General features: G+C 39.1%; 2 protein-coding genes across 2 annotated transcripts; one reads left to right on the top strand and one right to left on the bottom strand.

Moving 5' to 3' along the window:
* Nucleotides 1-2,170: 2,170 nt before the first annotated feature.
* Nucleotides 2,171-4,581, bottom strand: LOC120112393 (zinc finger BED domain-containing protein RICESLEEPER 2-like). The gene is made up of 2 exons (XM_039131676.1): nucleotides 3,021-4,581; nucleotides 2,171-2,936 (listed from the first exon to the last, which is right to left on the bottom strand). The coding sequence occupies exons 1-2, from the start codon at nucleotides 4,578-4,580 to the stop codon at nucleotides 2,880-2,882; spliced, it is 1,617 nt and encodes a 538-aa protein (XP_038987604.1). The 5' UTR covers nucleotide 4,581; the 3' UTR covers nucleotides 2,171-2,879.
* Nucleotides 4,582-10,979: 6,398 nt separating this feature from the next.
* Nucleotides 10,980-12,173, top strand: LOC103699652 (dof zinc finger protein DOF3.5-like). Its single transcript, XM_008781661.4, has one exon. It carries the CDS (start codon nucleotides 11,064-11,066, stop codon nucleotides 11,964-11,966), a length of 903 nt encoding a protein of 300 aa, XP_008779883.2. The 5' UTR covers nucleotides 10,980-11,063; the 3' UTR covers nucleotides 11,967-12,173.
* Nucleotides 12,174-13,002: the final 829 nt, after the last annotated feature.

The raw sequence follows: 13,002 nt of genomic DNA, 5'->3' as shown, positions 1-13,002 counted from the left end.
TCTGGTCTTGATTCGACAACAGCGCTCCGAATTACTCAGATGCTACACAATATTGAGGACCAAACTTAACTCTGCTTCTCTTCTCATCTTCCTGTATTCCGGATACACTTCACTCCAAGAACTTCAAGAACTGTGAATAACTACTTCAACCGTTCTATCTGTTTTTAGTTAATCTGTTATCATATCTATTAGTCGGTTATTCCGTCAATGTAATGTTATAAATAGGACATATCATGTAAGAAAGAAATCAATCAATAAAGTCTTCAAATCTTCTTTCAAGCTTCCCCTGTTTCTTCCAACAGCCTTCCAACGTTGATGAGCTAGATTAGTCCAAATATTTGATCTGCTTCGGTGTGAAAAGTAGACAAAGTTTAGAAGAAAGAAAGGCCTACTGGCTTTAAGGCAACACCAAGACCAATTCAACGTATGAAAGGTTGTAATTCCTAGTGTCATTCATCTGTTTGGATGCTTATGTAGTAAAAGAGATGATTTCTAAGGGTTCTCTTCATCTTTCGAGTTATGAGAAAATAATCAAATTTTTTTTTTTTGCAATTAATAAGTCAATTGCAACTGATCGCCATAATTGATGAGATGGATGACCATGATTTATCATCTATGATCGCAGAAGGGTGGCATAGTTGGCATGGCTTGAAATACATAACCATAATTGTAACTATCAAGCCTTATCCCAACTATTTAGGGTCGGCCTTGGTTTTGAAATACATGTATAGTTGCTAAGTTTCGTCACATTACTTTGCCATTGGCTCTCATTCAAGCCAAGTTCTGTTACAAAAAGAGGAGGCAACTTACTTTGTGTCACATGGAATTTAACACCAGTGGCCCATAGCAGGGTCCTTTGCGTGTGCTTGTGTATGGTTTTCTGGGGTGGAAATCGCCCATAGGAGTGAATTGTCACACTCCAAATTGTCTAGATTAGTGACTTATTATACTAGTTTGTTTTGAATTATGAAATTAACTCTCTAACATAAACAGATCATGGCATATGTTCTTGTCTTAAAAAAGAAACTAATGCCTATGAACCGAGAAGGACTTAATCAGAAGCTTTCATGAATGTGGCTCCATCAGTCTAGACTTTGTTTTCTTTAAAAAAAAATAAAAGTCGACGAGTTCAATTATGAGTTATACCTTATGATTAACTATGCTTTCAAGAAATTTAAAATGAAATAATATGATCCTGATCTTAAAAGAAATGTAATTATGCTTTCCAATTCAATCGGGGGAGATTCCATCAGTTGATATACTAACTATGAAAAAATGAGGAGGATGTAAGTTAAAGCTGATATCAATATCTTTTGAAACTATGAATAATTGTTATATAGACTTCACACTCAATATTAGATCTTTGATTAATAAAATTATCAACTCCACAATTAATTATAGGTCAATAGGTCAATCAATTTGATGATCACATTATATATGTTTGTGTGTGTAGAGAGAAATGATTATATGCTTTGGTGATTTTTAACTTATACTTCCAGCTGATACAAAAATAGATTGTATCAAAAGCCCTGATATGCCAAACTACATTGTGGGGCATATAAGTCAAAAATCTACATTCATTTTTCTTGATCATGATCTACACGTTTTTAAAATATAGATAGATTTAATTTCAATAAGTTTTAATAAATAAATTATAAAAAATATGTTATTATTCTTGTAAAATCATCCATTTTGACACCCACTTGTTGTTTAGGTTAAATATCAGCAAAACATAGATATTTTTTTTTTCATCTTTTGTTGTGAATTATGTTAACATTAGATCTTCAATTTAGATGGTCTATCAGGCTAATTAGTTATTTATAAGTCTATTAGATTTACTTTTAAATATTGCTCTCAACCATGACAACTTGAAATGCTACTCACAAAATAACTTTTTATTAGAATACTTGCGAACCAAATATATAGGTGTGAGGATCTATGCACATATATATTTAGTTCCACATCGACTATATACTAGGTAGAGCTTGATTACTTATACAGAGCTAAAGAACCTAAATAATATCTTCTGGTTAGGGCTGTTAACGAGCCGAGCCGAGCCCGAGCCTGGGAAAGCTCGGCTCGGCTCGTTTCACAGTAGCTCGGGCTCGGGCTCGGTAACGAGCTCTGTATTGGGCTCGGGCTCGGGCTCGCTTGGTAAAGCAAAGGCTCGGGCTCGAGCTCGTAAAGCTCGTTTCAATTACGAGCTCCTGAACGAGCCCGAGCTCGGGCTCGGGCTCGGTACGAGCTCGGTGGTCTGTTTCTTGTTTCCTTGAAACAACATAGAAATAATTTGAATAATTGAAGGCTCTTGAAAAAAGGGACAAAGAAGTACAAGAACACAATACATTGATAATTGTTAAGAATGCAGAAGATGTGCTCGCGGCCTTATAATCAATAATGGTAACCACAAACAGCTTGCATCCATGCAAGATCCCTTGATGTCCCACATCCATATACGAATACATGATTCTCTTATGATGTCAATAGCATATATAAGATAGGAAACCAAGCATCATGGCATCCTAAGATCAAAATTACATGATACTGTTATATATCAAAATGATCCTGGTTCTGCAATATGATGAAATTGACATTGCTTTCATGATCCTGGTTCTGCTTTCATGAAATTGACATTGCTTTCAAAATGATCCACCTTTCTCATGTTTCTCTACCTGTAAGTATCCAAAGGGAAAAGAGGGTGCACTACCAAAGAAGTGCTTGGAAATGGATCCATAACACTTTCCCCATTAAAGGTGGAGATCTAACATGAGTACATGACAAAATATCGGTCATCCTCAACAAACTAAAAAACATCCCATACAAATCAAGTTCTACAAAAGAGTTCAAGAAACACAATAAACATAATAAATCTCAAGTTCTCAAGTACTCTCGTTTAGACCAGTCTCGGTGTTCCATTGCGTAAACTCTTCATCAACCTGCAAATTAAACAAGAAACCAGAAATTATAAATTGAAAAACTAACTACTAAAAGATATATTAAATACTATAAATGATACTTACATTTGATGACTGCTCCAATCCAAGCTCTTGACGCAACCAATCTCCAGTACAAATCAAAGCTTGTACAGTCTCAGGCTTCAAAGAGCTACGATATTGATCAAGCACTCTACCTCCAGCACTAAATGCAGCCTCTGAAGCAACAGTAGTAATAGGAATGGATAGTATGTCCCGAGCCATTTTTGATAGATAGCGATATTTTAAAGTGTTGGCTTTCCACCAATTTAAAGCATCAAACTTGTCATAGTCTTCATCACTAGGCTTGAAAATATCTTCTTCTAGATACATGTCCAACTCAGTTTTGTTTGAAGGAATAGCATTCCTATGTTGTTGAGACCACATATGAAACCGATGATTAGCCCTTCTTTTGTTTTTCAGTTTGGAGGAGATACTTGGGATATTGCTAGCATCAACATCTATTTGTCCATCTGAAGATACATATTCCTTGTAGAGCATATCTAAAGCTTCATGAACATCATCAATATGGCGTTGAAAAACATCCTCACCATAAATTTGTGGAAAACAAAATACAATGAGCTGCATTTTACAGCGAGGATCCAAAACTGCTCCAATTGCCATTAGTAAGTTACAGTCTCCCCAATACTTCTCAAATTTTTCATTCATTCTTCGAGTCATGCGCACCACAAAATCTCTAGTATCAAAGGACATATCATTTAATTTCTCCTTCACTCTCCAAATTTCATTAAGGAACAAATTTGAAGTTGGATATTGACGTCTTGAGAACACTTCTGTGACTTCATTAAAAATTTTCAAAAATTTTGAAACCTCTGTAGCTCGTATCCAGTCCTCCTCGGATGGTAACCATTTATAGTTGGAGTCTCTTTCCTTGTACATTGGAAACACCGGTTTGAACTCCAATGCCGACTCTAGCATTTCATATGTTGAGTTCCATCGAGTAGGCACATCAAGTTGAAGAATTTTAGAGGTTGACAACTTCAACTGTTTAACAATTTCAGTAAACTTATGAAGTCGTGAAGGAGACATCTTCAGATATTTCACACTTTCGCGGATATTCTCAATTACATCCCGTATTTCTGCTAAACCATCTTGTACCATTAGGTTCAAAACATGTGCACAACAGCGAACATGAAATATTTTTCCACTGAAGTAAAGCTTTCCTTTGATTGCAAAATTATCCCTCAAGACTTTAACTGCTGTGTCATTCGAAGATGCATTATCTAACGTAATAGTGGAAACCTTATCTTCAATCTCCCATTCAGTTAGACACTGAAGAATACAATCAGCAATAGCAATTCCCGTGTGGGGAGGTGCCAAGCTACAAAAATTTAAAATTCTCTTTTGCAACTTCCATTCAGAATCTAAGAAATGTCCAGTGATACAAATGTACCCTATTGTTTGATTTGAGGTCCATAGATCAGTCGTTAAGCTAATTCTATCAACATTTCTTAACATTGACCTCAACTTTTGCTTCTCAATTGCAAACATTTTCATGCAGTCATTTCTCAAAGCAACCCGCTTTATTAGCTCAAATTTTGGGTTAAGAGCTTTATAGAATAAAACAAAGAACTGATGTTCCACCATCCTAAAAGGATACTCATGCACTATAAACATCTTTAAAAACTTGAAAGCATAACATTCAGCCCTCCTCCCAAACAAATTTTTCATAAAGAAATAATAATAGATAAAATCAAACAGTGAAACAGATGATGGACGGTTGAGGAGTTGAGGACTGAGGATTGAGGAGCAAAGACTCGGAGGGGAGAAGAGGAAACTCACCAGCAAGTCGGGGTCGGCCGGTCGCCGGTCGGGGGTCAGCGCTGCAGCAACTCAGCAAGTCGGAGACTCGGAGTCGGGGAAGATCCGGGAGGAGCAAGTCGAGGGATCGACTGATCGAGTCGTCGTCTCGTCGAGGTCCAGCCGTCCAGTCGTCCAGATGATGGAAGGGGTGAGGGGTTCGGAGGAGAAGGAGGGCCGGAGGGGTTCAGAGGGGTTCGGCGGCGCGGCGTGCGGGCGAAGGGAGGCGGAGCGCGGCGGGGCTGGGGCTTCAGCCTTCAAGCCTACGAAGGGGGAGGCAGACCGGAAGGGGAAGGCCGGAAGGGGATCGTCGCCGGAAGGGGATCGTCGCCGGAAGGGGGTCGTCGCCGGAAGGGGAAGGCCGGAAGGGCTGGGAGGGCTGGGAGTCGAGTGGGAGAGGCCGAAATCGGGGGAGGGCTGGGACTTGGGAGTCGACTGTCGAGTGGGAGAGGCGGCCGAGAGGGAGACAGGACTCAGGAGGAGACTAGGGCATCGCATGAGCTGATGAGCATCTGGATCTGGTGAGTGGTGGTGATCACAATCTGGGTCTATGGACGGTGGGGGCTGGTCCGGCTGGAGAGTGGGCTGGCCGGGTGGGCCCATGGCCATGGGAGACTAATCAATCAGCATTCAGCAAATAGCCAAAGGCCCAAGCTCGTTTGGGCTCGTGAGCTGCTCGGGCTCGAGCTCGGATGTAAACGAGCCTCATATTAGGCTCGGGCTCGGGCTCGTTTGACTAACGAGCCGAGCCCGAGCCGGGCTTTTACCAAGCCGAGCCCGAGCAGCTCGGCTCATTAACAGCCCTACTTCTGGTTGGCCTTTTTGGATAAGGTCTTTGGTTGTTACAATTAGTATTAGAGAGAATGCAGTCCATAATCTATGTGGATTAAGGGATACTACAGTATGAGCCCATTTGAGTTAACACGAACTGATCAGGATATTTGTGATCAGACTTATGGTACTTGTGATTGGATTTGAAAGGAGTTGGACTCTTAGCCGGGCGAGGACGCCATGTCTAAAACGGGAGAGTATGTGAGGGCCCATACGAACGTCTATTTAGTTCCGCATCGGCTATGTATTAGATAGATATTGGATATCTCTACAAAGCTAAGAAACTCAAATAATATTTTTTGGCTAGTTTTTTGGGTGAGATCCTAGATTGTTGCAATATTGGTACAAACGAAAATGGTTAAAATCATGTGATATATGCGAGAAAGACGAGTGAGCTATTGAATATTTCAACATTACCATCTTATTGGAATAATTCTGGCTGCAGAAGTGGGACCAATATAGAACCCATAGGCCATTACAGCAGTACAAGCTGGTCTTGGCCAAACCATACCAAACTGCACTACATAGAACGCCATGAATGACACTGAATTGCCTACCAAGTCTATGCTGAATCATGATAGGTTCTGTGGTTTGTTTGGGACAGTAGATATTGATGATCCCCACCTAAAAAAGAAGCATAACCAAAACCAGAAAACACTATTCACTCCTCAGCAAGAGGGAAGCCAAAAACGAAGGCGCACAAAACTTCTGGCCAAATGTACACAATATCTTATCATCCTGATGGCTGGTGCAGCCTTGGGAGACTAAACCCCATGTGAGCAATGATGGCAGGATACGGACCTTGAGGGCCCCTCCCACCTTGGTACACTACCAATTTATGAATCCAGGAGGCATTGGTGGTGAAGTCTTCTCCTTGGCATTCATGAACAACCTTGGCTTCCAACCCAAGCATGCCTCCATTCTTTGCATCTCAAGTCTGAGCTCACATGGTCAAAGCCCAAATTTGGGCTTATAGTTCGGGTCCATCCACCAAACAATGCCTTCAGCTAACCATCCTGCCCTTCAGTACAAGCTATATTTTAATTAGCAAGTCTATATTTTAAGTGACTTTGTTGTGCTTAGAATAGGGTCAAGCAATTTGATTTCTTGGCTAGTTATATTTAATTAGTACAGCTAAACCTTGTGCAAGTTCTTGTTCATATATACTTTTTTTTTTTTCTAAATGAATTGTGCTGTATTAGTAAAATAGAACTAGAGGAACATAGGATCAAGCTGCTGGACACCAAAGCAAGCCTTCAAAAACGAGGGCCGTCCCCACAATTATAATATATAGGCCCTTAAAAGCGTTGGCAGAAAAAGTTTCCACCTCCACCTACACGATACTTTTACGATGCTTTTAAAAGCGTCGGTACAAAAATTACCGATGCTTATAAGCGTCGGTATAGGCTCTAAAAAATGCCGGAAAAGATTTTTTTTTGTAGTGTGATTTTTTTGGAAGGGAGGAGAACCATCTAATGTAAATCATCCAAGGTCAAATAGATAGAGATGCACCACAATGAAGAAGATCTTCTTACTAGAGGAGTGTGATTACTATAAAAAAAACCTAGTTAATGTAAAAATATGAATGCAAAACAGAAATTTTGGGTTAATCTCCTCTAGAGAGAAAAAGAAAAAGGTAATGTTCAGAGTGCAATATTTTAACATTAGGCAATTCTAAGTAGAAAGTGTGATTGATAGGAAAAACTAGCAAAGATGCACATAACCGGTCTTACCATATGGAATGCTAATTTTTGTTTTTTCAAGGTGATTGAAATACTAATTTTTTATTTTGTTTGTATTTGAGGTGAACCACTGATCTATTGATAAAGAATTTTGGTAGTAAAGTGTGCAACAAAACTATGATTTTGAAAGGATTCAATTCAAAAGCAAGAGGTCCTAGTCCAAGATCTGAGTTCCTTACTTCTAAGCAGACTTAACACTTTCAACATTATATAATCATCTAAGTCAAAAGTCAATAGTTTTTCCATTAAATAAAATATCTTTAAATCATTTCTACTAATAACCTTGTGATAGAGAAACAATTTAATAGTGAAAAAAATCCTGCATAAAAATAATATATTAATACAAAGCTCGTTGTTGCTCATCTGGAATTTTTTATTGGATCATTATCAATGTTTTAAAAACCTAGATGGGCTAATTCTTCTACATAGATCAGGTCAATCACAAATCCCTAAACTAGTCTAACTATTTGACATGATTTCCCAACTAACAAAATCAACCACTTTAAAAGTGCTAAAAAATATTATTTAGGATAAGTTACATTCTTTTCTATTTGTATTTTAAAAGTAGAGTTCAATCCCATATTCCCAACTCTCTTTGTTGTTAGTCCCATTCCAACTCCTATACTTTGCATCTTAGTGATATATGATGATTGTGATATTTACTATATCTGTTCAACACACACTTGCTAGTTATTTAAGTTGAAATATGCATCATTTATTTCATATTTAGAAAAATATAATTTATTGAAGAACTTGTTGGTTTTGAGTTCAATTGGAAATAAGTAACTATAAGATATCTTTGGTGGGATGTATTAATTTATATACCTTTCTATACCACATTTTATGATATATGTGCTACATATATATAATGATATTATTATTAGTATCAGTATTAGTATTTATTTTTATCAATTTGCTTATTCATTATGCCATTAGTTAAAATCATGCCCAACAAATATTGAGCCAGTGAATGTAATAGCAAATTCAATGACTTACTGTCGACTAAGAAAATTCAAGATCACGCTAGAATGGCCATTAGACTAAGAGAAAGAAAGAAAATAAAATATTTTGCATGAAAAGAAAATCAAATGATGATCAAATATTCCACCAATAGAATTGGAAAGAACTTAATGGTATCACACAAATATATTAGTACAAGTGCGAAAGAACTTGCATGAAAAGAAAATCAAATGATGATCAAATATTCCACCAATAGAATTGGAAAGAACTTAATGGTATCACACAAATATATTAGTACAAGTGCGAAAGAACTCATGCAATAGAATCTTGTATTTGCAATAAGATGGTAAGTCATACGTGGGAAATCTAATAATAAGGAAGAGGATAGAAAAAAATTTTAACTTTGGTTTTTGCCATTTATAAGAATATACAACAAAACGTACGAACAAACAAACTAATCCTACCATGCTCATCTAAAAAAAAAAATTCACATGAAAGGAAGCTCAAAAGGTTCCTCTTATTTTTAATACTACATGAATACAAATTTTTTTCATTAATTATTAAATAAAAAATTAAATTCTCTACTAAGTTAGAAGAAAATTATAGGTGTATAATATTTTTTTCTCTATATAATATTTTTTCTCTAAATGATAATTCTGGATCAGATGGTAAAATACTAATTCGAAAGCAATCATATGTAGCTAATGAGATAGCCGACTGGATGGCAGTATATGTAGCGAGTTATTTAGAAAGCATCTTATGGATCGAAGAAGGAGAGATGTTTGGAGTATTTTAAGATTTTTTATTTTTTGGTTTGATTGGATGTATTTGTTTTCGTATTAAAGAGAAGAAGGAGGAGAAGATTAGAAGAAAATATCAATCATTGCCTTCCTGAATTCACCCTGCGTGAGTCGATCCGACCGGCCAAGATGACGCGATCAGTGTTCAGCACACGGCAACATCACATTTCTGAGCCCCCGTCACGTCGCACGTGACCTGTTCTCGCCTTTCTTATCCACCATTATAAACATGCCACGCGTCTCTGTCTGGGTCGTAAACCGTATTGACGGCAGCTCTCACGTGGCCCCCACTTTACCCAGTGGTGACCTTACGATCCGGTGGACCACCAGCAGTCGTGTGGCCCAGAGTGCTTCTCTTGGTTGTGTCCTATAGAAGGTGGTGCATTAATTGGACGTCCAGAATCGTACGGCCTTCTGTGATCAAACATGGCAGTGCAAAAACACGTGATCGGATGTACTCCAACTGAAACAGTGGGCTTCTTCTGGTTCATGCTGGTATCGCCATTATGTTCTCCTTCGCTGGCCCTTCTTGGCTTGACCAGGGAGAAAAAATTTTTGCTGGTACAACGTTATAATTTGTACGGTATACCATCACTGGAAAATAAATGACAGTAAAGAGTACATTAAAATAAAAAAATTATTTTATATATGCAATATATGACCATGCGTGTCACTAATTCATCCATGGGTTGATATAACAGTATACTAAGATACAATGCTTGATAAATAGAATCCGAAAAAAACGACCGGTTATAATTACCGTCGTGCAGGACTACATAATATATACAGTATAGAAAATAATTACTCGAAAACTAAATCAAGAAATGAGTTTGATAGGATTAGACGTTCTCTTATTTATTTAATTGCTTGTTGATAAGGTATGACCCGCCTATGTCGCGCTTTTTGAATTACACCATCTCTCATGAATGGCAAGAATTCTCTCTTAAAAATTATTATTATTTAAAATTAGAATCAATTTTAGAAGTTACACACGATCAATTGGTTCATTGCACTAATAGCCGTATAGTCATTTGCCTACCTACCAGTCTTAGATTTCAAGTTTGGAATGTTGGATGGCAACGTCTCTCTATGTTTAGGCATGGTTAATTATAACACCGGGTGGATTTCCCTTCATTCCTCTCAAGAAAAGCTACATATCAGCAGTTGTACAAAAAAAAAGAGTAAATCCAGAAATATTTTGTAAATATATTATTGCTAATAATCTAGAAATATTTTGTATTGGGATGCTCTTGGGTGATCCTATGGTGTGTAATATAACATTTCCATTTCATTAGCCTTTGGGATGCTCACTTTCTGGCCAATTCTTTACAAAATTCCATTCAATGCAAACTTGACTTGTAATTGATTTACCCAAAGTTAAGCTTAGTTGGACCTTTTCATTGAGATAAGCCCAGTCCGGAAGTCCTCTTTCCTTGCATATATATATATATATATATATATATATATATATATATGGGGTTCACTTCACCTAGGTGTATGTGGAGCTCTCGTTTCTCCATGATCAAAAACCCAACGCTTCCTTTGATCATGAGGAGTGTATTAATTTCCTGGCGGCAGCAGCAAGGCACTTGCTTCCCCTTCTTCTTCCCCCGGGAAGTAAACTCTTGTAGGTTAACCAATCATAACACGACAACTGTCCTAAACAGGGACACGGCCTACCCGCCTACGGAGTACACCGTCCACAGCTATTTAGCTTATAAACAAATCACATCCTTTGTCTTAACTGAGACCAAACCTGGGTACAAACTTGCATGCACATGCACTCACTTACTGACTTGCAGCCTATTGGCTGCAAATAAAACCCCTCCCTTCCCCCCCCCCCTTCTCCTCCCCCTCTCCTCTCTATCTCTACTTCCAAATTAAGCTCCTCTTAGTTCTTCCTCCATCCATTAATTGGATTGGAGATTGGTCTCTTAATGTGGTCGTCGTGGGACGATATACTCCCATGCCCTACCCGGCCGGTGACGGTCGACCGGCGGTGGAAGCCCAACGTTGAGGTTGCGCCGAATTGCCCCCGGTGCGACTCCTCCAACACCAAGTTTTGCTACTACAACAACTATAGCCTTAGCCAGCCCCGGTACTTCTGCAAGGGCTGCCGGCGGTATTGGACTAAGGGTGGCTCCCTTCGCAATGTTCCGGCGGGCGGTGGGTGCCGCAAGAATCGCAGGGGGAAGTCGGTCAGGCTGTCGACGGTCGCCGCTTCAGACTTGAGCTATGGCCGCCGGCTGTCGGGCCAGATTCGCCCGGACCTTGCGTTGGATGGCATGGTGGGGAATTCAAGCAGCTCGCTCCAATCAATGGATGCATCGACCGCTACTGATGGCTCTACAATTGATCTTGCCTCGCTGTACGCCAAGTTCTTGAACCAGCATCCTGAGGTGGAACCTGGCCTTGCCGTGCCTGAATTGCCCCGGGGGATCGATGAGCCTTTCGACTCGAGTGGAGGGCAGAGTGACACCAATTGGAATCAGCAAACGCCTGTCCAATTACCTCATCAGCATAGACTTATGGGATGCCAAAGTGCAAGTGAGCCAGTTGCTGAAGCACCATTGGCTCATGGAAACCAGCAATCCATTGGAGAGCACAACTTGCCTGTGGATCCAAGTGGATGCGAGTCGCCGGCGTTCCCGACCGAAGGCGTCAGCAGCTTCTTCTCATCAAGTTGTCCGATCATTCCAAATTTAACATGCGAAGCGGCTAATTATCAAGGGTTTGGGTCGTTGCAGCTGGAAGACAGTATGAGTCTTCATCAAAACCTTGTCGTTAATGATTGGAGCACAATGGATTACTCAAGTTTGGAAGCTTTCTATTGGTCTTAAGGGAGTGATATATCCTTCTTGTTAATTGTTCTTTCATTTGGTGTTGCATATCTATGAATGAGAGAGCTAGAGTAAGAAGGAGAATGAACAAAAGAGTTGCATAAAACGAACTATGGTGTGGGGAGATGTATACTGATCGTGTCTTAAAACAATAGAATAAAATGCCACATTTTCTTGGCAAGTTGCTGCCTTGGTGTAAGATCTTCTCCACTCTCCCAATAATTTGACTTCTTTATGAATGAAACGTGACTAACTTGGTGATGAGCAATGCTTACGGTGAAGTGACATGGTGTGGACCCGAGGTTAAGTGGGTGACATCGCCATTGTGCTCACAATGGGTTGCGACTTCTATAGCATCCTATATCAGAGAGAGCTAGAGAAGAGAAAGGGAGAGATAGAGAGAGTAGTTTGTTATCTCATGGGGTTGGTTTTGTCTTTGAAGTTTTAACGCCATCGTGGGCCATCTCATGTTTTGTAGTTTTGTTCATGCTACGTAGCACGGGCAATGGTGGGGCTTACCAATTCTTGTAAAGGGTCCACCACTACCTACTCAAGAATGGTTCTTTGCATGGGTAAGTCGTCCTACTTTACCTAGCCACTGTTACATTTGTTTTCTTCATATTGTTTCCCCTAAACAAGCTTTGTATGGAGATAGATGCCTCATCCCAGCTCAAGAACCTTGTTAAATTCTAATGCAACAATAGTTCCACTTCATAAGCAGGTGGATAATTTGTTCCAGGACTAACTTAAACTCGAGTTCAGCCTGCTCTATTCTGAAGTCAGATTCAATATTCATTTTCCATTTAGATGTTGTTCTAATCAATCCAGTACATGGACCCACTCATGGGAGTTACAAAACAAGGTCAGTTCTGCATACAAAGAGAACATGAATTAATATTTGTGGATTAAGTTCATTTACTTGATAACTTACACAAGCATGTTTAGCGAAATAACCAGCCAAAATATATACTTTTTGCTTGAAAAATTAAAACAACGAGCTATTTTATATTTACTGAAAATGTGTACAAAATTTATG

The sequence above is a fragment of the Phoenix dactylifera genome, chromosome 1 (genome assembly GCF_009389715.1).
Source record: "Phoenix dactylifera cultivar Barhee BC4 chromosome 1, palm_55x_up_171113_PBpolish2nd_filt_p, whole genome shotgun sequence".
In the NCBI taxonomy this organism is placed as follows: Eukaryota; Viridiplantae; Streptophyta; class Magnoliopsida; order Arecales; family Arecaceae; genus Phoenix; species Phoenix dactylifera.
This window is presented reverse-complemented; position numbering and strand designations above follow the sequence as displayed.

Bases quoted from the DNA above. Each gene is read 5' to 3' on its own strand.
- LOC120112393 (XM_039131676.1), bottom strand. From the start codon at position 4,580: ATGGTGGAACATCAGTTCTTTGTTTTATTCTATAAAGCTCTTAACCCA. The intron at 2,937-3,020 runs GTAAGTATCATT...TTTAATTTGCAG, and splicing joins GATTGGAGCAGTCATCAAAT to GTTGATGAAGAGTTTACGCA.
- LOC103699652 (XM_008781661.4), top strand. From the start codon at position 11,064: ATGTGGTCGTCGTGGGACGATATACTCCCATGCCCTACCCGGCCGGTG.